The sequence below is a fragment of the Physeter macrocephalus genome, chromosome 1, assembly GCF_002837175.3.
Source record: "Physeter macrocephalus isolate SW-GA chromosome 1, ASM283717v5, whole genome shotgun sequence".
NCBI lineage: Eukaryota > Metazoa > Chordata > Mammalia > Artiodactyla > Physeteridae > Physeter > Physeter macrocephalus.
Window position 1 is genome coordinate 37,883,121 of NC_041214.2, and position 27,104 is coordinate 37,910,224.

General features: G+C 38.3%; 1 protein-coding gene across 1 annotated transcript in view; it reads right to left on the bottom strand.

The window, feature by feature from the left end:
- COL6A5 (collagen type VI alpha 5 chain) overlaps window positions 1-17,502 on the bottom strand; it is a 105,134-nt gene extending 87,632 nt beyond the window's left edge. The window contains exons 1-4 of the mRNA XM_007120210.2: window positions 17,436-17,502; window positions 15,703-16,293; window positions 11,621-12,253; window positions 5,999-6,559 (exon numbers count right to left, since the gene is read on the bottom strand). Coding sequence (XP_007120272.2) covers window positions 5,999-6,559; window positions 11,621-12,253; window positions 15,703-16,293; window positions 17,436-17,502 — 1,852 coding nt within the window. The remainder of the gene's footprint in view (window positions 1-5,998; window positions 6,560-11,620; window positions 12,254-15,702; window positions 16,294-17,435) is intronic.
- Window positions 17,503-27,104: the final 9,602 nt, after the last annotated feature.

Consider the following 27,104-nt stretch of genomic DNA (forward strand, 5'->3'; position numbering starts at 1 on the left):
ACTCATCAAGAAAAAAAGGGAGAAGACTCAAATCAACAGAATTAGAAATGAAAAAGGAGAAGAAACAACTGACACTGCAAAAATACAAAGGATCATGAGAGATTGCTACAAGGAACTATATGCCAATAAAATGGACAACCTGGAAGAAAAGGACAAATTCTTAGAAAAGCACAACCTTCCATGACTGAACCAGGAAGAAATAGAAAATATGAACAGCTAATCACAAGCACTGAAATTGAAACTGTGATTTAAAATCTTCCAAGAAACAAAAGCCCAGGACCAGATGGCTTCAGAGGTGAATTCTATCAAACTTTTAAAAAAGAGTTAACACCTGTCCTAATCAAACTCTTCCAAAACATAGTGGAGGGAGGAACACTTCCAAACTCTTTCTGTGAGGCCACCATCACCCTGATACCAAAACCAGACAAAGATGCCACAAAAAAGAAATCTACAGGCCAATATCACTGATGAACATAGATGCAAAAATCCTCAACAAAATACTAGCATGCAGAATCAAACAGCACATTAAAAGGATCATACACCATGATCAAGTGGCATTTATCCCAGGAATGTGAGGATTCTTCAGTATACACAAATCAATAAATGTGATAAACAATGTTAACAAATTGAAGGATAAAAACCATATGATGTTCTCAGTAGATGCAGAAAAAGGTTTTGATAAAATTCAACACCAATTTATGATAAAAACCCTCTAGAAAGTAGGCATAGAGGGAACCTACCTCAACATAATAAAGGCCATATATGGCAAACCCACAGCCAACAACATTCTCAATGGTGAAAAACTGAAACCATTTCCTCTAAGATCAGGAACAAGACAAGGTTGCCCACTCTCACCACTATTACTGAACATAGTTTTGGAAGTTTTAACCACAGCAATCAGAGAAGAAAAAGAAATTTAAGGAATCCAAAACAGAAAAGAAGTAAAACTGTCACTGTTTGCATATAACATGATACTATACATAGAGAATCCTAAAGGTGCTACCAGAAATCTACTAGAGCTAATCAATGAAATGATGAAAAATCTGAAAGAGAAATTAAGGGAACACTCCCATTTACCACTGCAACAAAAAGAATAAAATACCTAGGAATAAACCTACCTAAGGAGACAAAAGACCTGTATGCAGAAAACTATAAGACACTGATGAAAGAAATTAAAGATGATACAAACAGATGGAGAGATATACCATGTTCTTGGATTGGAAGAATCAACATTGTGAAAATGACTATACTACCCAAAGCAATCTACAGATTCAATGCAATCCCTATCAAACTCCTAGTGGCATTTTTCACAGAACTAGAACAAAAAATTTCACAATTTGTATGGAGACATGAAAGACCCAAATAACCAAAGCAATCCTGAGAAAGAAAAACGGAGCTGGAGGAATCAGGCTTCCTGACTTCAGACTATACTACAAAGCTACAGTAATCAAGACAGTATGGTACTGGCACAAAAACAGAAATATAGATCAATGGAACAGGATCGAAAGATCAGAGATAAACCCACACATATATAGTCACCTTATCTTTGATAAAGGAGGCAATAATATACAATGGAGAAAAGATAGCCTCTTTAATAAGTGGTGCTGCAAAAACTGGACAACTACATGTAAAAGAATGAAAGTAGAACACTCTGTTACACCATACACAAAAATAAACTCAAAATGGATTAAAGACCTATATGTAAAGCCAGACACTACAAAACTCTTAGAGGAAAACATAGGCAGAGCACTCTATGTCATAAATCACAGCAAGATCCTTTTTGACCCACCTCCTAGAGAAATGGGAATAAAAATAAACAAGTGGGACCTAATGAAACTTAAAAGCTTCCTCACAGCAAAGGAAACCATAAACAAGATGAAAAGACAACACTCAGAATAGGAGAATATATTTGCAAATGAAGCAAGTGACAAATCTCTAAAATTTACAAGCAGCTCATGCATCTCAATTTCAAAAAAAAAACAAACAACCCAATCTAAAAATGAGCAGAAGACCTAAATAGACATTTCTCCAAAGGAGATATACAGATTGCCAGCAAACACATGAAAGGATGCTCAACATCACTAATCATTAGAGAAATGCAAATCAAAACTGCAATGAGGTATCACCTCACACTGGTTAGAATGGGCATAATCAGAAAATCTACAAAGAATAAATGCTGGCGAGGGTGTGGAGAAAAGGGGACCCCGATGCACTGTTGATAGGAATGTAAATTGATACAGCCACTATGGAGAAGAGTATGGAGGTTCCTTAAAAAAAACTGCAAATAGAACTACCATACGACCCAGCAATCCCACTACGGGGCATATACCCTGAGCAAACCATAATCCAAAAAGAGTCATGTACCACAATGTTCATTACAGCTCTATTTACAATAGTCAGGACATGGAAGTAACCTAAGTGCCCATCGACAGATGATGGATAAAGAAGATGTGGCACATATATACAATGGAATATTACTCAGCCATAAAAAGAAACGAAATTGAGTTATTTGTAGGGCGGTGGATGGACCTTGAGTCTGTCATACAGAATGAAGTAAGTCAGAAAGAGAAAAACAAATACCGTATGCTAGCATATATGTATGGAATCTAAAAAAAAAAAAGTTTCTGACTAACCTAGGGGCAGGACAGGAATAAACATGCAGACGTTGAGAATGGACTTGAGGACGTTGCAAGGGGGAAGGGTAAGCTGGGAAGAAGTGAAAGAGTAGCATTGACATATATATACTACCAAATATAAAATAGATAGCTAATGGGAAGCAGCTGCCTAGCACAGGGAGATCAGCTCAGTGCTTTTTGACCAGGTAAAGGGGTGGGATAAGGAGCGTGGGAGGGAAACGCAAGAGGGAGGGGATATGGGGATATATGTATACATATAGCTGATTCACTTTGTTATACAGCAGAAACTAACCCACCATTTTAAAGCAATTATACTCCAATAAAGATGTTAAAAAAAAAGTGATTTGATAAACACTACAAATCAATATTAGAAATTTGGGTGAAAAGCTTTTACTAGAGATAATAAGTACATTAGTAAGCACATATCCATTCAACACAGACTGTTCCTTTATTTATACATAAAATTCGTAGATACCCTACTGACTGGAAGTGGACATTTATATGCATATATATGTATCTGTACATATATACAGGCATAGAAGACCAATTTCTATAAGCCATAAAAAAGTGTTTTTAATTCTTGGTGCAGGAGTTGTGTGTGTATATATATACATATATATGTACCATAGTATATATTTATATTACATATTCTATATATAGTGTAAATATATGTTCTTTAGCATGTATCTCCTTAGTCTTAACCCTTTTGTCTATCTGTTGTCACTGCCATTCTTTTACCAGCCCCTCCCTCAATACTCACAGAACCTATCCCATAGTATTTGAAAATGTATCATCATTTTCAAATTATGATACATTTGAAAACGATGATACAGTATCAGCCATAGAAGAATTAAAAGATGCTATCTGTTTTTTAATAACTTGTAAAAGGCTCACCAGAGGGTATTAAAACCATCATTTGAGATCCATGCTGCCCTGGAGCCATTTTGAAAGTTGTAAATAGGGAAGTTCCCGAAGACGTTTGTGGCCTTGGCAAAGCCCCAGCTCTGCGAAGCGTGGAAGGTTCTCTTCCATGAACACACGTCAAAAGAGGAGACTTTTACCTGTGGTTCAGTATTCACAGGATCTACCTCCTCGTCTCTATTTGTGATGGAAGCTACTTCTTGCCCTCTACAATCTCCCACTCTTCCATGTCAATAAAAGAGTTTCAACTAGGCAGATGGTCGCCCAAGTAAAGACTATATTTCCCAGGCTTCCTTGAAGCTAGATGTGGCCCTGTGACTAAGTTCTTGCTATTATATATTAGCAGGACTGATTTGGCCACTTCTGGGCCTTAACAATAAAACAATTGAGCATGGTGGGCTCCCGTAGCCCTATCTCCCTTTCCACAAATGCAGGGTGATGAGGACTGGAGCTCCATTTGACCTAGAGATGGGTGCTATGTGTTGAGCATGGACCAGCCTCTTTGCTAGACCTGGACTGCTTACCCTGGACTATCACACAAAAGAGAAACAATATTCTATGTTGTGTAGTTTAGGGTCTTTTTGCTAGAACCACTTAACCTGCCCCTGAACCAATACACAGTGTCACTCCATCCACATGTGCTCTGAGACCAGTCAGTTGTTTCCAGGCCCTCCAGCATAGGATCCTTAGTTTTCCTGCCTCTCTATTCACCATATTATGGCTCATTTCCTTGTCCACAGTTTGTCTCCTCCCTCAGGTGTGCCAGGGTTTTGGCACCTGAATTGCAACTACCTGATCAACAAAAAACGTACTGTTTTTCTTCCTGGTCCATGACTTTCTCCCTTGAGAAGACCTGAAGTACAATCTATTTTAGGTTTCCTGAAATCCTTTTACTTTCCTTGGCATCAACTCCAGGAAACGTCAGGGAACCTGTACTCTTACACTCATTCTAAGACATCCTGAAGACCCTACTCTACTACTGTCCATAACAGGAAGAAAAAAATCAATAAAGTTGTGATTTAGGATTTTGCTATTAATGCTACTTATTTGCTGGTTTATTTTTCTTTGGATTTTAGTGACTCAGAAAAAATTCTAACACATTTTCACTTTTGTAAGTTCAAGTAAGTTAGAATTATTTTCCCTTCCACATCAGTGAACACCTTGACCAACTTTTAAAATAGTCACGTTTTATGTAGCACTTACCATGGGCTAAGCCCTCTTTTAAGTGCCCTGCATGTATTAGTACCTTTAAGCTTCACAATAAGCCTACACATATGGGACAAAGGCAGGTAGACAGTAAGTAACCCATTCAAGGTCCACAGCCAATAATTGATAAATCTGGGTTGTGAACTTTGATGCTTTGACTCCATCATCCTTTATCTTAATCAGTAAGTAACATGACTCTTGGCAGACAATATTTTCAGGTGCTAATACTTGCAGTCAACACACACCATCTTCAATTAGTAAGTGACTATTATTATTTTTTAAAATTTTATATATATATATATACTTTTTCAGATTCTTTTCCCTTATAGGTTATTACAAAATATTGAGTACAGTCCCCTGTGCTATACAGTAGTAGGTTCTTGTTGTTTATTTTATATATAGTAGTGTGTATGTGTTAAACCTAACTTCCTAAATTATCCCTCCTTCCCTTTTCCCCTTGGTAACCATAAGTTTGTTTTCTATGTCTGTGGGTCTATTTCTGTTTTGTAAATAAGTTCATTTGTATCTTTTTTTTTTAGATAAGTGACTATTACTAATAAGAGAAATAACAATCAGGTGCAGGAATTTGCACATTGTTCTTCCTTACTTCTGTTACTTAATTTTTAGTCAGAACAAAAATTCAAATTCGTGTTTCTGTTATAAATAAAAATAAGCAAGTGTTACATATGTCCTAGGTATGCATTCATAATAGAGAAATAATGGTTGGAGTTTATTATGCTAAACCTATACAGATACTCTGATGTAGGTATTATCCTCATTTTCTAGATGAGGAAGTTCAAGGTTCAAGCAGTGAAGTGAGTTGAACCCTAATCTACTTAAAACCAGAGCCCATTTTCTTTCCACTGTCCTCATCTGCCTGAATTAGTGTACACACACACACACACACACACACACACACACACACACACACAAGCACACACACAAAAATATAAAGTTTCTTATCCTCCACAGCAGTGGGCTTTGTCAAAGGAATGACATTCTTAGCAACCTTCACACTTATGGCTTTCGAGATGGCCTTAGGGCAGCTGTATATAGAGGGATTCTCCAACCTTGGCAATTAGCTTAAAGTGAGGGGCTGAATCCCTCCACAGTTATAAAGAAAGTTAGCAAAAGGTGAGCCAGACAACTGGTCACGTCATTCCTTGTTTCGGCCTATTAGTCCGCCTGAAGCAACCAACAAAATACAGAGAATAAAGCCTTTTTCTTTTGCTTACCTTTCTCAGTGCAGATGCTGCGAACAACTTCATTTTTGATGCTTTTTAAAGAATCAAAGTTCTTCCCAAAGTTAACCCTTTCCTCTGCCCCAGCAATTTGTTGCAGTTGTGTTCTGTTAGCTTCACCAATGCCGACCACGTGGATGGTGATGTGTTCAGCCCTTAGTCTCTCAGCAGGTTCCAGGACACCATCCATGGACATCCCATCAATCAACACAATGAGGTAACAGGGTACCTCGTTCATCCTCTGCTTCCTTCCCTTCCTTATTAGTGGCAAAATGAAATCCAGAGCTGCCCCAGTAAGAGTTCTGCCTTTAATTTGCTTGATGTTAGAAACAGCCTTTCTTAATGTCACATCATTAGGATAGTCATTGATATCAAATTCCACTTCCTGCAAGTGGGAATACTGCACAGCTCCAACTCGGACTTTGTCTGGGCCGATGCTAAACATCTCTATCACCGCCAACATAAATTCCTTGATTTGCTCAAAGTGTTTATTCGGAATGCTGCTTGAGCCATCAATGAGGAAATAGAGATCAGCCTCTTTTGTATCTACACAGCCTGCAGAAAAATGGAAAGCAGAAATTTCATTCTCGGTTAACTATAGAGAATCTGGAGAGAACATTGCAGGAGGGTTTGGAGAGGAAGACGAGGCTGCGAAGTTTCTAAAGAATGAGAACACTTCAGGCTTGCACGGAGCCTGGACACTTCGCTGTGCACATTCATACCCATTTTCTCCTTTGAAATTTACCACAACCTTCTGAGGAAATTGAAACTGAATGAGGCCTAGTGGTTTGTCTGAGGTCACACAGCCAGTGAATTAAAGAGTAAGGATGAGATTCCCAAGTCTCCAGGCTTTTAGTTAAAATAGTTTTTCTGGTATTGACACCTGGCTTTTTAGTTTATGCCTTATCATTTCCTGAGAAATGGGATGGGATAGATGACCTTCTGTTCTTACTTCCCCAATAACCTCTTCTGTCCAGAACAACTAGAATAATGTATTTAAAACTAGAACCAGATCATATTACTCTTCTGCTTAAATGATTTATCATTGTATTTAGAATTTAAAAATGAAAAATCAGCCGATCTTTCCCCCTTCTTTTCTCTCTGACCCTATTTCCAGCAATTCATCTTCCTCACTATGTTCCAGCGACACTGGGCTTCTCCTGTACTCTAAATGTGCCCTAGGGCTTTTGCACCTCCCCTCTTTCCTGGAATATTCTTCCCCCAAAATCTTCATGGCTGGTTACTTCTCACCTCCTGGATGTGCCAATTCAAATGTCGGTTCTTTAGAAGGGCTTCCCTTCCAGCTAAAACACATCAATCATTGTCTATTCTATTAACCTATTTTCCTTATGATGCCCATTACTTTCTGAAATTACCTATTCATTTGTTCATGAGCACAGCCTGTCTCCTGTCACAGAATGTCAACTCCATGAGGGCGAGACTTTGCAGTTTTCTGCTTCTGCCCAGTAGGCCTGGTATATCACAGGATTTCAACAGAAAATTGTAAATAAAGGAGCTCTCAATGTTCCTTCCGTTGTTGAGCAGCTTCTCTGAAAAAGTGCTTTAACTTTCCTAATAGTCTATTTACAACTCCATTTAGTCATTTTTGAAATTGGGTAGAAGGAAAAGCATACCTTTAAAATTTAGTTATGCGCACAATTACCTGGTTGAGTATGTAAAAAGGTGTTTAAAATACAAGACGACTTAGTCATTTCAGAAGTATTTTCTTTCTTGATAGCTTGTTGGTAATATATGGCTATTGACACTACTTCAGGCTATGAGGAGTTGGTCCTTAAGAAATCAGAAATACTGGAAATAAGTTTGACCCTGAGAATTAGACTATGAAATCTACATATAAAGTATTAGGGCAGGGACTACCCTGGTGGCACAGTGGTTAAGAATCCGCCTGTCAATGCAGGGGACACGGGTTCGAGCCCTGGTCTGGGAAGATCCCACATGCCGCTAAGCAACTAAGCCCGTGCGCCACAACTACTGAGCCTGAACTCTAGAGCTCACAAGCCACAATTACTGAAGCCTATGCACCTAGAGCCCATGCTCCACAGCAAGAGAAGCCACTGTAATGAGAAGCCCATGCGCCTCAACGAAGAGTAACCCCGGCTCCCTGCAACTAGAGAAAGCCTGCGTGCAGCAACGAAGACCCAACACAGCCAAAAATAAATAAATAAATTTATTTTTTTAAAAAGTATTAGGGCAAAGGTAAGCAGTTATTTGTAAAAGACAGGGGTGATGCCAGGCCACAAAAACTTGACAGCAACCAGAATGAATTGACTTATATATGTAATAAAGAAGAATGGTGGTCGGTAATGAGGAAGAGAAAAATTCGAGTCCGGGGGTAACCATGGCAATACCCATCCAACCCTGCCTGGAGCTGTGAGTCACATGTTGCTATTAAAATGTGAACTTAAACTGATTAAAATTAAATAAAATTTAAAAGTCAGCTCCTCAGTTGCAAAAGCCACATTTCAGGTGCTTAACAGTCCCATGTGGCTAGTGGCTATTATATTGGACAGGGTAATTACAGAATATATCCATCTAAAAAGTTCAAGTGGACAGGGTTGAAGAGAAATGTGTCTCCTGGCACAAGGCCTTACCTGAACAGTTATACAGAGAGATAGACAGAGATGTAGATCTATTTATTTGATTTTAAAATAGTCATTCCCTTGATTAAATACCACTAGACATTTCAGTCATAAAACTAACTCCCTTGCTCTGATTCCACATCCCCCAGGAGTCTTTTGATTACAGTTTAGCTTCTGACTTGTCTATATGTCTACAGGGAGAGACAATGTTGCTCAGCGGACAGGAATGTCTAGGTCCCTGGGCACTAATAGTTCCATTGCAGAGATAATCGTCAATCTTTTTTTATGCATAGCCTCTTGGTTTGGTTAATGTGAGTCTTTCCTTGCTTTAATGAAGTTCTATTTAATAAATTGAATACCTTGTGGTGCCGAAGGTGGTGGATACAGCAGGGACTAAGTCAGTAGAGATTGGTTCTCTGTGTCTGACCATTCTGAAACTACAAAGCTGGCCACCCCACTGTAGACCATAGCAAATTCACTGAGGTAGTGGTTCTCAGATATTGCTAGAGTGAGTTTGTTGGGGAGCTTTCTAAAATCCAGGTGGCCTAGGCCCTACTTGCAGAGACTGAGTCATTGGGTTGGGCCACTGAATTATTAACAAGCTCCTCAGGAAGTCCTGATAAATTTACAGCAGACACTTGTGGTGCTCCGCCTGTATCCCCTCAAATCCTTTACAATTTTTGTGTAACCAGTTCCCAGCACTTTCATTCCAATAGCTAGCACCTGTGTCTGTGGGTGGGTGGGCTGCTCTCGGGTTGTTGAAACCCTTTTTGCTTGGTATTAAGCCAAGTTGTCTGGAAATGTACATTCCCTTCTGTGTGCTGGAATATAAACTCTCCAGTTACATTGCCCCCTGACTAGGACAAATCTAAGCTTTAACCCACACTGTCTCTCAAATGGTCCTGTGGAATTGACCCTCCATGGGACTTTGCTTATCATCCTGTCCTTCCTGGTCCCATATCCTCCCTTCTCTACCAATCTCCAGTTTTTCCTGGGTATATTTTTAATATATCAGTTTCACATGAATCCTTATCTGACATCTACATCTGAGGAACTCAATCTAAGTCAGGTACCAGTATTAGAGAGCCACTGAATTAATAAGAAGCCACTTACTGAGGCCTTATGGAAGATAAGGATGGCCCTTGTCCTAGCCTTGGTACCATATCTTCCGATTTAGAAATTCTGTAATGACAATAATAGTTTTTTTGTCACATAATTTCAAACTCTCTGAGAGAGACCATGCTACACATCCCTCCTATGCCCTAAAAGTTGCTACTAGATCAAGGCAGCTACCACTCTAAGAGACTCCTCTCTGTATCACTCAGGAGGTAATAGGGGACTGGTTTCTTGCTTCCACCTTGTAATGTATATATGCAAGAGGAAATAAAGGGTTGGCCCAGGATTGCATCCTTAAACTTTCAATCGACTAATCTGAATTTAAAATTAGCCTTTAACATCATTGGAGGATTCTTTTCCATGTGAATGCTGCCAAATTTGAGTTCCAATTGTTTGGAAGCATTTTATCTGCAGGGAAATGTCAGCAGATATCTCAGAATTAGATAAACTTGAAGTCATATCAAGTATCTTTTGGCAGTATGTCTTGGCATCTTTGAAAAGAACTTGGTAAAACTATAGCAGATTCGGTTGTATATAAAGATATAAGTACAATGATGATCCCTGCAAGACTTTTATAAGAGTGAAACATTGGCAATGACCTCTATATCCAACAATTTAGGGTATGTTAAACAAATTATGTTATATCTATAGGATGGAATATTATTCCCAACCTAAAAAGAATATTGCCAAAAAATATTTAGGAGAAGGACAAAAGTTCATGTTATAAGGTTGATAGAAAAGTGAATAAGACATATCATACCTGCTATCCCCAATATCCATTATCTTTTCTACACTAATTTAGTCCCCAATATTTGCCTAGGTACTTGGCTGCCCCAAGTAAAGACTACATTTTCTAGCTCTTATTTTTACAATGAAGAGTGACATGTGACTAAGTTCTGGCCAATAGGATGTAAGCAAAGATGGCGAGTGTAATTCCTGGGAATATCCTTGAAGAAAAAGAGAGGGAAACCTGCCTTTTCCTTCTCTTTTATAATTCTTGTTGCTGGATGTGAATGTAATGCCAGGAGCAGTTATCTTGGATTATGATGCTGGGAATAGAGATCACAAAGAGCAGAAAAATAACTTAGAAAGAGACAGGGTCCCTGACACTGTGTTGTACTATCCAGCTCCTTATACCTACCTTAGGACTTATTTGTGAAACAGAAAAAAAAGATAGTTTTATCCTATTGAAATCATTGTTATTTTTTCTTTTGTTAGTCACACTCAGAAGTAATTGTAACTGATACAAGTTACCCAACAGTGTGTTCCTGCATTGTCCAATATGACAGCCACCAGCATGTAGCTATTAAAATAAAAATTAAATTAAATTAAATTTAAAACACAGTTCTTCAGTTCCATTAGCCTCATTCCAAGTGCTCAATAGCCATGATTCGCTAGTGGCCTCCTTATTGAACAATGAAGATAAAGAACATTTCTATCATTACAGAAAATTCTGTTCGACAGCACTGATACACATAATGTTACATCGTTTTTTAAAAAATGTGTATGCATGTGTTTGTGTGTACATGAGTGTAGAGACAGAGAAGAGACGAAAAGATAAGAAAAATAAATGATAAGAATGGCTTTATCTGAAAGATAAGATCACAGCTGATTTTATTTTCTTCTTTATGTTCATCAACACTATCAAATTATTTTATAATTAACATTTTTTATATTTTATTGAGGTATGATTTACATGCTTAAAACATTCATCCACTGCAATCATTCAATGATTTTTAGGAAATTCATAAATTTGTGCAACCATCACAAAATCTAGTTTTAGAACATTTTCATAACTCCTAAAGTTCCTTTACCCAATTACAAATCCTCACTCCTGCCCCAGCCCTAGACAACTGCTCATATTATTTTTATATTATGAAAAGGATTTTTTAAGACATACCAGTTTTATCAAGTTCCATTTGTTCAGCATGAGTTGAAATTTGGGACCATATTTCATTCTGGATCTTTTTCAAGAAGTTCTTACTGTAAAGTTCCAAGTCTGCATAAGACTTCATCATGGAGATGGTCTGTCCTGGAGGGTAAGACACTATTTCTTCTAACTGGGTCTTGTTGGCCCCTTGGATGCCCATGGCAAACATAGTTACATCCTCCAGCCGGAGATTCAGTGCAGCCTCACGCACCTTGTCATCTGATGGTCTGTCAGTGACCAGGACTGCAATCTGGGGCACTCCCTGTGCCCTTCTGCTGCCACTTGATGCTAAGAAGCCTTCTCTCCTCATCTTCTCAATGGCAGCACCAGCATTGGATTTCCCAGCCTGCAGAGAAAGCTTCTGGATTTGTTTCTGAAATTCAGATTGGGTTGTGCTTGAGCTCAGAAGAGAAAAAGTCTGAACTCTGTCACTGTAACTCATAAGACCAAGCCGCAGGCAGCTGTCTTTCACATCCAAGGAGGAGGTGATATTCTTCAGGAAGTTCTGCAGGTTCCTTAGATTCTGTTTGGTCCCAACAGACTCATCCACCAGGAACATGAGGTCGGCAAGTGAATCTTTCTGACAGGCCCTGGGGAAGGGGACTATGGAGGGAGAAAAAGTAGGAATGTTAGTACACACCCCTGGCCCAGAGTGAGAAAGGCACTCTACAGATTGTCAGAAGGCATTCGTGAAAATAGAGCAGTCATGATGGATGCAGTTAGCATTTTTTTTAGTGAACAAAGGATAACAATTCTCAGCAAAATTTACATTGGCCATTGACTTCAGAGGATTTGCAATGCTCTTCCCTCTATCTGAAGAATGCTTCTTATGATTTTCCTACTGCATCTCATCAGCATGTTCTTCATGAGCACCATCACCACCAGTATGACTACCACCACCACTACTACCACCAACAGCAACCACCTCCACCACCACCACCATCACCACCACTACCACCTCTACTTCCACCTCCACTACTACTTCCACCTGTACCACCCCTACCACCACCTCCACCACCACCATGGTCTTCATGACCACCATCGTCACCAGTATGACTACCACCATCAACTCCATCACCACCACCACCTCTACCACCACTACCCCTCATCTTCAGCAACTCCACCACATGAACTTCCAACATTATCACCACCACTACCTCCAAGTATGAACCACTACTAGTATGAACTACACCAAAACCACCACCACCACTTTCAAATGCTGAAATATAGGCATAAATTAGTAGAAATATACCTGACCTCAGGGAGCTCACATTCTATGGGGAGGACAGATAAATAAATTATGCTATTTCAGACCATAATAAATGCTAACAAGGAAATAAAATAGGTGACTCAATTGAGTTACCCTATGTTGGGATGTGGGATGAGAACTAACTGATCTGAGACATAAAAAGTCGGGGAAGACCTCTCTGAAAGTATTACATTTGGGTTGAGAAAGATGAAGAGAAAGATTGAACTACACATTGTGTGAAAGGAAGAAGAATTCTGGCAGAAAGAAAAGCAAGAAATAGAAACAAGCAAGAAGCCCAGAGTAGCCGGAGCCAATGAGTGAGGGGAACAATGATGGATGAGGTCAGAGGGAAGCAGGGCCCAATCATATGGGGCTCAGATGATCTTATTTAAATTTTTAAATATCACCCTAGTTTCTGAGGGGAGATAATGAATTCATTAAAATTCATTAAAAAACAGTTGCCCTAGTCCAGGAAAGAGATAATGGTTCTTGGACAAGAATAAAGCAGGTAAGACAGAACAAGAGTAGTTTTGATACATGAATTAGAGATAGAACAGAGAGGACTTGATGATAAATTAGATATGAGTATTGGGAGACAAAAAGGAAGTGGTGAAAACTCCTGGGTTTTTGGCCTGAACAACTGAGTGGATATTGGTGGTATCTTTCTCCAAGATAAGGGAGATAGTGGGAAGAACAGGTTGGTGGGAGAAGTCAAGAGCTCCATTTCAGACATGCTAAGTTTGGGATACTATTGAAGATGCAAGGTAAGCAGTTGGTTGTATAAATCTGGAATCCACAGGAGGGTATACCACATGCACAGAATGCCCACTCCAGGAAGAGGTGGAGGAGTCACAACTGTGGGGGTTGTAGCCAAGAGATAAGCTCAATCTTGCCAAGAACTATCCACAGGATTGTGAGCTCTAGAAGCCAGAAGGCATGTCTTACTTATCTCTATCTCTCCAGTACCTGGTGCCTGGTGGGAGCTCAGAAATATTTGTGGAATTATAATAATTCTCATAAATCTACCAATGTACTCTGAACCTCACATAGTTGGCTAAAACAAACTTACAGCATGGCCCACTCAGCTCAGTATTTATTTGCAAAGAGCTATTACTATTAATGACAGTAAACTGCCAAACTCCATACAAGTCATCTCACCCATATCGTAAGGTAGATACTATTATCCTCACTTTATAGGTAAGGAAACTGAAGCTCAGACGTTAAGTAAATTACTCAAGGTCTTTAGCAGCCAAGCCAGGGTTTGAACCCAGATTCCAAAGCCCTTACTCTTAACCTCTAAAGGCAAGGATACGGTCTTGAGAAACAAAACCTTGTTGTACTGTATACTTCTGTGAAATAAATTAGGAGGAGTGAGAGAAACACAGATCAGTACACAAAGCCTTCTAAGAACGTGGTAAAGTCCTATGGTCTTAGAGAGCCCAAGCTACCTACAGGGCTGTAAGATCTCCAAGGTCCCCAGGGTGAAGGGTCACAGGAAAGTTTTTTTCTCTGGGAAGATAAGCACATGTGCTGTAAGAACTTGCTACTTCCCCCAAGGCAGGAAGAGTGAGGGATGGGAAGAGTAGAGGTAAAAGTACTCCCTGATGCTTCAGGGGCAGCACTAACTGTGACAGAGCCTTCTAGATACTTACCCAAACCCATTTCCTCTTCTTGCTCATAGACTTAGACCTAATTTCTCAGCCTCACCTGCAATTAGGTGTGGCCATGGGACTAAGATCTGGCTAATGAAATGTGAGCAGAAGTAGTGTGTGTCTCTTCCAAGCTTAGCCCATAAAACCACATCTTGAGTGACATTCCATCTTTTTTCCCTTCCACCAGCTCTATACCAATTCCCAAGGCACCTTGAAAGTAATATTTGAAGATGAAAGAGCCACCACCAACCTAATTATCTAAATAGAAGAAAGACAACTTGTCAACTTGAACACTGGCCCTATAGTGTTACAAGGGAAATAAATAAACTTCTTATGATTCAGGAAGTCTATTTGTTATTAAGGCCTAGGCTGGTCTGACTGAAAAATCAACCCATAGTGATAGCCAAGGAATTTGTGAATGATAGAGCAGGATAAAATTTCAAGATCATTTCAACTCTCATATCTTACAAAGGAGGATGCTGATGCAAGGCTCAGAGAGATGACATCACTTCCTCAAGTTCACAGCCAGTTAGTGGCATTGTCTGGACCTCTTGACCTGTGGTCAGGGCACTTTGTACCAAACCAAGTGGCTTCCTCAAGTCTTAGAACTAGATAGCACCTACTCAGAATAGCCCCTAATCAACAATAGAGCACAGAGGCAGCCAGGAAGATCCATTTTGCTGGGGGCTCTTTCTACCTCACTCTGGAGACAATGGCTGGGGTCCCTCATCAGTGCAGCACACTTACTGGGCACCTCCCATGAGTGTGTACTGGCCTGTTTCGTCTGTTCATCAACAGTGCATGTGTAACTTCCTGTCTCACTTTACCCTTTCTTTACTAATGCTTTCTAGGATTACCTCCCACATAAACTACTTGTACTCAAGGGTCTTCTGTTTCAGGTCTTCATGGAGAACTTGCTTAAGACATAAATAAAGCATTCTTCAAATGAGAAGCTGTAAGTCATGGGGGTAGAGTAGCCCTCCTTTCAGCCTAGGGGATCAAGACTGAAAGTTGATGAGAAGGAGGTCTTCTGCATTTCCACATGAAATACTGAGATTTCTGGTGAGTGGCACCATAGAGATAATAGGAGATGGCTCTCAGGACCAGATTACATGGGGTTGGGACACCTCTTCAACCAAGGGCTTCCTTACCTACTGTATGAGAGTGGGCTGCTACCTCCTTGTACTGAGCTGCATCCTTGAGAATCTGCGTCATGTTTTGGGAGAACACGCTGAGGTCTTGGACCGTCTGGAGGCTGTAGTGGAACTGTCCTGTGGCCATGGCCTTCAGAGTCTCCTCAGGCGTCCCCTGCATCCCCACTGAGATGATCCTCACGCCATCGCTGCGCAGCGCCTTGGAGGGCGCTTCCATGGCATCCTCAGACTCGGCTGAAGCCAAGACCACCAGGATAGGAGGAAACTGTCTCCTGTCCCTCCCATTTGAGAAGTAGGTCGTGTGCACCTCCTGGAGAGCATTCCCAATTCGCAGGGAACCGCCCAGGAACCTGAAGTTCTTCTTGAGGTGGTTCAACATGGGGCCTCTGCTCTTGAAGGTGCTGAGCTGGAATTCTCTGTGGAGCCTGTCGCTGTACTGGGCCAGGCCCACACGGTACTTGTGGGCCTCTATGGGGAGGCTGCTGATCATCTTGTTGATGAACATCTTCACAAATGGGAAGGATTTAATTCCGAGGTGGTTGGAGCTATCCACCAGAAACACCACATCGGCATACTCAGGGCCTGGCCCTATCAAAATAAAATAACAACAAACCCTTTGGGTCAAGAGGGACAGTTTTTGTACCCGCCTATCAGTCAGTCATCAGCTGCAGACTTCTCTCAAGAACTGGAGAGAAGGAGTGGAGGGTTACGGGTAAGGTGGCTCTGGGAAAGCCAAGGGCAAATGTCCTGAGAAAGTGGGGTGCAGCCATGAGCTGTTACCATTGCAGGCAATATTCACAGCAGCTGGGAGTGGGGGAGTGTGTACCTGCCTCATAAAGAGAGTCTGGACAAGGGGAAGCACCAGGAGCATTGACTTTAGCAGTCATGGTCAGCCACCTCTACCCACCCAGTTAGTGATCTACTGGTAAATGTTTAACTAAGCAGAACATTTCTTTCAAAATGACCCTGAAATTCACTAGGAAGTCCTAGGGTAGCACAGTGCAGGGTTAAAAATACTTATTTGAATGATGTTTTTAGTAATTACAGAAGAGTAGAAAAACCTAGCTTTCATATTCCATATATGTATGTATGGAATATGAAAGCTTTTATATTACTTATTATATATATATAAAATTCCCTTTGTGGTGTTCCTTTTTTTCCTTTTCTTTCATTTATTAAAGCCAAGGTGCTGGGGCTTCCCTGGTGGCGCAGTGGTTGGGAGTCCGCCTGCCGATGCAGGGGACACGGGTTCGTGCCCCGGTCCGGGAGGATCCCACATGCCGTGGAGCGGCTAAGCCAGTGAGCCATGGCCGCTGAGCCTGTGTCCGGAGCCTGTACTCCGCAGCGGAGAGGCCACAACAGTGAGAGGCCCGCGTACGGCAAAAAAAAAAAAAAAAAAAAAAAGCCAAGGTGCAAACTGACCCACAAAACGTATGGATTGACTCTATTCATACAGACATGGAACATCAAGACTTCAGCAAATCAATGAATAATTAAAGTTTTTCTAGCCAGGTGTAGCATAATTCATGCCTTTTGCCCATGGCTTTCCATCATCTTTGAGAGCTTACATTTGCTTGATATAATATATCGCCAACTACAAATAAATGCTGTCTGCTTTGATTTTTTTAGTAAAGAAATAAATTCCTTGTTTCTATTTATTAAAATAAACATTTGTTGAGACATAAAATATTTATTTTCCTAATAATAATAAACATAAAATGTACTGGTACCTGGGCTCTGATATGTCAGTGCTTCAGTCCAAAGGATGAGAACAAATACAATTAGCAGGATCTTCATTTTGTTAGTGACGTTTTCTTGCTTTTACTCTGTAAAAAATGTTATTTACAATATAAAAAATCTCATTGTCTAACAAGAAATAACTACTGGGAAAATTGGTTTAGAGCACAATATACTGTAAACACTGTATTTGTCAACAATGCCAGTTGTGTTTAAAACATTCATCAAGAGTTTGAGTATTTGTTGAAAATAGATAATGCTAATGTTTGCTGAGTCCTTACCATGGCTCAGATACTTTTCTCAGTGCTTTATAAGCATCATCTTATTTAACCCTCACCACCATCTTACTGGGAGGTACAACTACTATACCCACGTGACAGATAAGGAAACAGGCACAGGTGACTTGGTAAGTGGTGGATCCATCATCCTAACCCAGACAAGGTGATCATAGAGCCCAAGCTCTTAACCACTGTGCCATGAGGTTTATACAAAATCTTTGGACTCAGAACTTATGTAGTCACTACTTTTGACCATCTATTTTCATGTCAACAATGACTATTTTATATGTTCACAACTTGGCTCAAAAATCCAACAGCTACCCATGTTTCTTTCTCATTGAACCCTTGTAAGAACTGTTCCCTCATTTCTGGTTATACTCAGTTTTATAAATTACTTTAACTTCAGTATTTCACTCCATGAGCACACAATGAGAAATCTTCATGGGAATTTACAATCTTACAGAAATTCCACCAAGTCAAAGTTGTTCTCTATTAATAGGGAAATAGATAAAATAACCAATACTCAAAAATAGAGATGCCTTCAATGAGATACCAAAGGTATAAGGACTGGATTTTATTCTAGAGATGACCTTTACAGCAGTTATTTTGAAATTGCTAATCATGTGGGAAGACTGAGGGAATCACTGGAAACTAGATTTGGAAGTCACCCTATAGATCATTTAGACTAACTGTTATTTTGCTAAGGAGGAAATTGAGACTCCCCAGTAGTTATTGGCTGAATCATGTTAGCGATGACTTTCAGATCTATACTCATCATATTCTAATATATCATATATTTTACTTATTCATTAATTTTATTACTGAGATATAATTCAAATTCTACAAAATTTACCCTTTAAAGTGGACAATTCAATGTGTTTTAGTATATTAATAGTATTTGCATCCCAGCAGCAGCGATTTTAGGAAGTTCATTCTACTACAAGGACACTGGTACTAGTTAGTGCCATTTTAGATTCCTCCCTCTAGCCTATTAGTGCCAGGGGACTTACCCATTCACCAGCCAGTCAACACCAGGCCCAGGCACAGGGGCCCTGCAGCCAGCCACCTGTGACCTGCCTCTATCCACCAGCAGGCCGGCACAAGCACCTGGACACCATAGGCTCCACAGGCAGCCACTGGGAACCCAGCCCTGCCCAACAGCATGAGGCAGAGCCTGGCAACCCACTGGCCTGGAGTCCAGCCCTTCTTACCAGTGTGGCCAGTAGTAAGCCCCACCACAACAGAAGGACACATGCAGCCCACATAGGGGGCACCCATAGAGCACATAGTTCTGGTGACCAGAAGGAAGTGTGCTGCTGGGCCCCATAAGACATCTCCTACATAAGACCACTCCTCCAATATAAAAAATGTAACTTACCTACCTAATATATAGAAATAAAGACAGAGAATTAAGCAAAATAAATGACAGAAAAATATGTTCCAAATGAAGGAACAAGATAAAACCCCAGAAGAAGAACTAAGTGAAGAGACATAAGCAGTCTACCTGATAAAGAGTTCAAGGTAATGATCAAAAAGATGATCAATGAACTCACAGGAAGAATAAATGAACACAGGAACAATTTTAACAAAGAATTAGAAAATGTAAAGAAGAACAAAAGAGAATAATAAAATAACTGAAATAAAAAATACACTAAAAGGAATCAACAGTAGATATCATCTTCCAGAGGAACAGATCAGCAAATTGAAAGACAGTGGTGGAAATCACACAAGCTGAAAAGAAAGAAGAAAAAAGAATTTAAAAAAAAATGAGTCTAGTTTTAGGGATCTCTGTGACAACATCACACATACTAATATTTGTATCATAGAAGTTCCAAAGGAAAAGAGAGGGAGAAAGGGACAGATAACTTATTTTAATAAATAATAGCTGAAAACTTCCCTAACCTAGGAAAGGAAACAGACAAACAGATCTAGGAAGCACAGAGAGTCTAAAATTAGATGAACCCAAAGAGATCCACACAAAGACACATTGTAATTAAAATTGCAAAAATTAAAGATAAAGAGAGAATATTAAAAGAAGCAAGGAAAAAGCAGTTAGTTACATACAAGTGAACTCTCATAGACTATCAGCTGACTTTTCAGCAGAAACTATGCAAACCACAAGGGAGTGGCACAATATATTTAAAGTGATGAAAGAAAAAACCTACAACCAAGAACACTCTACCCGGCAAGGCTATAATTAAGATTTGAATGACAGATCAAGAGTTTTGCAGATAAGTGAAAGCTAAAAGAGTTCAGCACCTCTAAAACAGCTTTACAAGAAGTGTTAAAGGGACATCTCGAAGCATCAATAGAAAAGAAAATACCACAACTAGAAACATAAAAATTACAAAAGGAAAAAAAATCTCATTGTAAAGGCAAATATACAATAAAGGTAATCGATCAACCACTTATAAAGCTAGTAGGAAGGTTAAAAGACAAAAGTAATAAAATTATCTATATCTGCAATAAGTAGGTAAGGGATACACAAAACAAAAAGATGTAAAATACGATGTCAAAACATTAAATGTGTGGTTGGGGGAGTAAAAAGGCAGGGCAGTTACACTGTGTTAGAACTTAAGAGATCATCAACTTGAAATATATATATATATATATACATATAATATTAAATATATATATATATAACTACATATATATTGCTATATATAAACCTCATAGTAACCACAAACCAAAAATCTATAATAGATACACATACACACAAAAAAAGGGAATCAAAACATAATAATAAATAAAGTCATCAAATCACCAGGGAAGAGAGCAAAAGCAGAAGAAAGGAACAAAGAACTATGGATACAATCCCCAAACAGTTGACAAAATGGCAATAAGTACATACCTATCAATAATTATTTTAAATGTAAATGGAATAAATGATCTAATCTAAAGACATAGAGTAGCTGGATGGATTAAAAAACAAGAGACATATATATGCTGACTACAAGAGACTCACTTCAGATCTAAAGGCACACACAGACTGAAAGTGAGGTGATGGAAAAGGTATTCCATGCAAATGGAAATGAAAAGAAAGCTGGGGTAGCAATACTTATATCAGACAAAATAGACGTTAAAACAAGAGACAGAGAAGAGACATTACATTATGATAAAGGGATCAATCCAAGAAGAAAATATAACAATTATAAATATATATACACCCAACATAGGAGCACCAAAATACATAAAGCAAATGTTAACAAATGTAAAGGAAAAAACTGACAGTAACACAATAATCATAGGAAACTTGAACACTCTACTTACTTCAATGGATAGATCATTCAGATAATCAACAAGGAAATACTGGTCTTAAATGACACATTAGACTAGATGGACTTAATCGATATTTACAGAACATTTCATTCAAAAACAACAGAATACACATTCTTTTCAAGTGCACATGGAACATTCTCCAAGATAGATCACATGCTAGGCCACAAAACAAGCCTCGATTAATTTAAGAAGACTGAAATCATATCAAGCATCTTTTCTGACAACAGTGATGTGAGACTAGAAATCAGCTACAAGAAAAGAACTGCAAAAAACACAAACACAGGAGGCTAAGCAATATACTACTAAACAACCAATGGGTCACTGAAGAAATCAGAAATACCCAGAGGAAAATCAAAATGGAAACACAACAACCCAAAATCTATGGGATACAGCAAAGGCAGTTATAAGAGGAAAGTTTATACTGATACAGCCTACTTCGAGAAACAAAAATAATCTCAAACAAACGACCTAGCCTTATGCCTAAAAGAACTAGAAAAACAAAGACACACAAAAGCCAATGTTAGTAAAAGGAATAAAAATAAAAATATTAGCAGAAATAAGTGAAACAAAGACTGAAAAATAATAGAAAAAATCAATGAAACTAAGATTCAGTTCTTTGAAAAGATAAACAAAATTGATAAACCTTTAGCCAGAATCATCAAGAAAAAAAGAGAGCCTAAATCAATAAAATCAGAAATGACAGAGGAGAAGTTACAACTGACAGCACTCACTTCAGATCTAAAGGCACACACAGACTGAAAGTGAGGTGATGGAAAAGGTATTCCATGCAAATGGAAATGAAAAGAAAGCTGGGGTAGCAATACTTATATCAGACAAAATAGACGTTAAAACAAGAGACAGAGAAGAGACATTACATTATGATAAAGGGATCAATCCAAGAAGAAAATATAACAATTATAAATATATATACACCCAACATAGGAGCACCAAAATACATAAAGCAAATGTTAACAAATGTAAAGGAAAAAACTGACAGTAACACAATAATCATAGGAAACTTGAACACTCTACTTACTTCAATGGATAGATCATTCAGATAATCAACAAGGAAATACTGGTCTTAAATGACACATTAGACTAGATGGACTTAATCGATATTTACAGAACATTTCATTCAAAAACAACAGAATACACATTCTTTTCAAGTGCACATGGAACATTCTCCAAGATAGATCACATGCTAGGCCACAAAACAAGCCTCGATTAATTTAAGAAGACTGAAATCATATCAAGCATCTTTTCTGACAACAGTGATGTGAGACTAGAAATCAGCTACAAGAAAAGAACTGCAAAAAACACAAACACAGGAGGCTAAGCAATATACTACTAAACAACCAATGGGTCACTGAAGAAATCAGAAATACCCAGAGGAAAATCAAAATGGAAACACAACAACCCAAAATCTATGGGATACAGCAAAGGCAGTTATAAGAGGAAAGTTTATACTGATACAGCCTACTTCGAGAAACAAAAATAATCTCAAACAAACGACCTAGCCTTATGCCTAAAAGAACTAGAAAAACAAAGACACACAAAAGCCAATGTTAGTAAAAGGAATAAAAATAAAAATATTAGCAGAAATAAGTGAAACAAAGACTGAAAAATAATAGAAAAAATCAATGAAACTAAGATTCAGTTCTTTGAAAAGATAAACAAAATTGATAAACCTTTAGCCAGAATCATCAAGAAAAAAAGAGAGCCTAAATCAATAAAATCAGAAATGACAGAGGAGAAGTTACAACTGACAGCACAGAAATACAAAGGATCATAAGAGACTACTATGAACAACTATATGCCAATAAAATGGACAACCTGGAAGAAATGGATAAATTCCTAGAAACATACAATCTCCAAAGACTGAATCAAGAAGAAACAGAAATTATGAACACACTGATTACCCCTAGTGAAATTGAATCAGTTATTTTAAAAAAATCTCAACAAACAAAGGTCCAGAACCAGAGGGCATCACAAGTAAATTCTACCAAACAATTAAGGAAGAGTTAACACTTGTCCTTCTTAAAATATTCCTCCCCAAAATGAAGAGTATAAAATGTTTTTGAACTCATTCTATGAGGCCAGCAAAACCCTGATACCAAAACCAGATAAAGACATCACAAGAAAGAAAATTACAGGCCAATATCACTAATGAACACAGATGCAAAAATCCTCAACAAAATATTAGCAAACCAAATCCAACAATACATTGATCAAGTGGGATTAATCTCAGGGTGAAAGTGTTTTTCAATATCTGAAAATCAATCAATGTGATACACCACAATACAAACTGAGGAATAAAACCCATATGATCATCTCAGTAGATGCAAAAAAAGCTTTTGACAAAATTCAACATCCATTTATGATAAAAACTCTTCAGAAAGTGGATATAGAGGGAAACATACCTCAACATAATAAAAGTCACATATGAAAAACCCACAACATCACACACCATGGTGAAAAGTTGAAAGCATTCCCTCTAAGATCAGGAACAAGACAAGGATGTCCACTCTCACCACTTTTATTCAATGCAGTATTGAAAGTCTTAGCCACAGCAATCATAAAGGACAAGAAATACAAGGAATCCAAATTGAAAAAGAACCATTAAAACTATAACTGGGGCTTCCCTGGTGGCGCAGTGGTTGAGAATCCGCCTGCCGGTGCAGGGGACATGGGTTTGTAACTGGGGCTTCCCTGGTGGCGCAGTGGTTGAGAATCCGCCTGCCGGTGCAGGGGACACGGGTTTGTGCCCCAGTCCGGGAAGATCCCACATGCCGCGGATCGGCTGGGCCCATGAGTCATGGACGCTGAGCCTGCGTGTCCTGAGCCTGCACTCCGCAACGGGAGAGGCCACAGCAGTGAGAGGCCCGCGTACCAAAAACAAAACAAAACAAACAAAAAAAACTATAACTGTTTGCAGAAGACATTATACTATATATAGAAAATCCTAAAGATGTCCCCCCAAATTATGAGAACTAATAAATGAATTCAGTAAAGTTGCAGTATACAAAATTAACATGCAGACGTATGCTGTGTATCTATACACTAACAACAAACTATCAGAAAGAGAAATTAAGAAAAGAATTCCATTTACAACTGCATCAAAAAGAATTAAATATCTAGGGATAAACCTAACTAAGGATGTAGAAGAGTTGTACTTGGAAAACTATAAGACACTGATGAAAGAAACTGAAGACAACACAAACAAATGGAAAGTTATACCATGCTCGTGGATTGCAAGAATTAATATTGTTAAAATGACCATACTCCCCAAGGCAATCTACAGATTCAGTGTAATCACTATCAAAATACTAATGAAATTTTTCCCAGAACTAAAACAAATATTCTAAAATTTATATGAAAATGTAAATAACCCCAAATAACCAAAACAATCTTGAGAAAGAAAAAAAACTGCATCAACATCCCTGATTTAAAACTATACTACAAATTTACAGTAATCAAAACAGCATGGTACTGGCACAAAAACAGACACATAGATCAATGGAACAGAATAGAGCTCAGAAATGAACCCACATTTATATGGTCGAACTATGACAAAGTAGGCAAGAACATACAATGGGGAAAGACAACTTCTTCAATAAATTATACTGGGAAAACTGGACAGCAACATGCAAAAATATATAATCTGGAGTACTTTCTCACACCACATACAAAAATAAACCCAAAATGGTTTAAATATTTAAATGCTAAGACCTGAAAACTCCTAGAACAAAACATAGGCAGTACACTCTTTGACATCAGTCTTAGCAATATTTTTTTGATATGTCTCCTCAAGCAAGGGCAACAGAAACAAAAATAAACAAATGGGACTACATCAAACTAAAAAGCTTTTACACAGAGAAGGAAACTATTAACATAATTAAAGGCAGCATATTGAATGGGAGAAGATATTTTCAAATCATCTATCTGATAAGGGGTTGATATCGAAAATATACAAAGAACTCATACAACTTAGTATATTAAAAAAAAAAGACCCAATTAAAAAGTGGACAGAGGACCTAAGTAGACATTTTTCCAAAGAAGACATACGGATGGCCAACAGACACATGAAAAGATGCTCAATATCACTAATCATCAGAGAAATGCAAATCAAAACCACAATGAGATAGCACCTCACACCTGCCAGAATGGCTATTATCAAAAAGTCTACAACTAACAAATGTTAGTGAGGATGTGGAGAAAAGGGAAAGCTTGTACACTGTAGGTGGGAATATAAATTGGTACAGCCACTATGGAAAACAGTATGGAGGTGCCTCAAAAAATTAAAAATAGAACTACCATACAATCTAGCAAATCCACTCTGGCTATTTTACTGTAGAAAACAAAACACTAATTTAAAAATATATATTCATCCTCATATTCACTGTAGCATCATTTACAATAGCCAAGATATGCAAGCAATCTAAGTGTCTATCAATAGCTGAATGGATAAAGAAGATGTGGTGTATACACACAATAGAATATTACTCAGCCACAAAAAAAGAATGAAATCTTGCTGTTTGTGACAACATGGATGGAGCTAGAGGGTATTATGCTAAAAGAAATAAGTCAAAAAGAGAAAGACAAATAGTGTATGATCTTACTTATATTTGGAATTTAAAAAACAAAACAATGGAACAGAACATAGAATACAGAAAACAAACAGATAGTTGCCAGAGGAGAGGGGAGTGTGGGGACGAATTAAACAGGTGACAGGATCAAGACAGTACAAACTTCCAGTTACAAAATAAATAAGTCATGGGGATATAATGTACAGCACAGGGAACATAATCAATAATATTGTAATAACTTTGTATAGTGAGAGATGCTAACTAGATTTATGTGGTGATCATTTCATAATGTATAAAAATATTAAATCATTATGTCATACATCTGAAACTAACATAATGTTGTAAAGTCAATAATACTTCAATTTTAAAACTTGATGAAGTCCAATTTGCCTATTTTTTTTTTCATGCTAGTGCTTTTTGGTGTCATAGCTAAATCACCATTACCACTCCACAGTCATGAAGATTTACTTTGTTTTTTCTTCTGAGAATTTTACAGTTTTATCATTTACATTTACATATCTGATCCATTTTGAGTAAACTTTGGTATATTGTTTGAGGTAGGGATACAACTCCATTCTTCTTCATGTGGATGTTCAGTTGTCCCAGCACCATTTGTTGAAAATTTGTTGAAACGACTTTTCTTTCACGATTGAATTATCTTGGCACCCATGTCAAAAACAAATTTACTATAAGTGTCTTAGTTTGTTCTTGGACTCTCAATTCTATTACTTGTATTTACTCTTATGCCAGTACCACACAGTCTTGACCACCTTTGTAGGAAGCTTTTAAGTCGGAAAGTGGTGAGACTTACAAATTTTTTCTTTTTCAAGGTTGTTTTGGATATTCTGGGCCCCATGCATTTCCTTTTTTTTTTTATTTAACATCCTTATTGGAGTATAATTGCTTTACAATGGTGTGTTACTTTCTGCTTTATAACAAAGTGCATCAGTTATATATACACATATGTTCCCGTATCTCTTCCCTCTCGCATTGCCCTCCCTCCCACCCCCCCATCCCACCGCTCTAGGTGGTCACAAAGCACCGAGCTGATCTCCCTATGCTATGCGGCTGCTTCCTACTAGCTATCTATTTACGTTTAGTAGTGTATATATGTCCATGCCACTCTCTCACTTTGTCGCAGCTTACCCTTCCCCCCTCCCCATATCCTCAAGTCCAGTCCTAGTAGGTCTGTGTCTTTATTCCCATCTTGCCCCTAGGATCTTCATGACATTTTTTTTTCCTCTTAGATTCCATATATGTGTGTTAGCATACAGTATTTGTTTTTCTCTTTCTGACTTACTTCACTCTGTATGACAGACTCTAAGTGCATCCAGCTCACTACAAATAACTCAATTTCATTTCTTTTTATGGCTAATATTCCATTGTATATATGTGCAACATATTCTTTATCCATTCATCTGTCAATGGACACTTAGGTTGCTTCCATGTCCTGCCTATTATAAATAGAGCTGCAATGAACATTTTGGTACATGACTCTTTTTGAATTATGGTTTTCTCA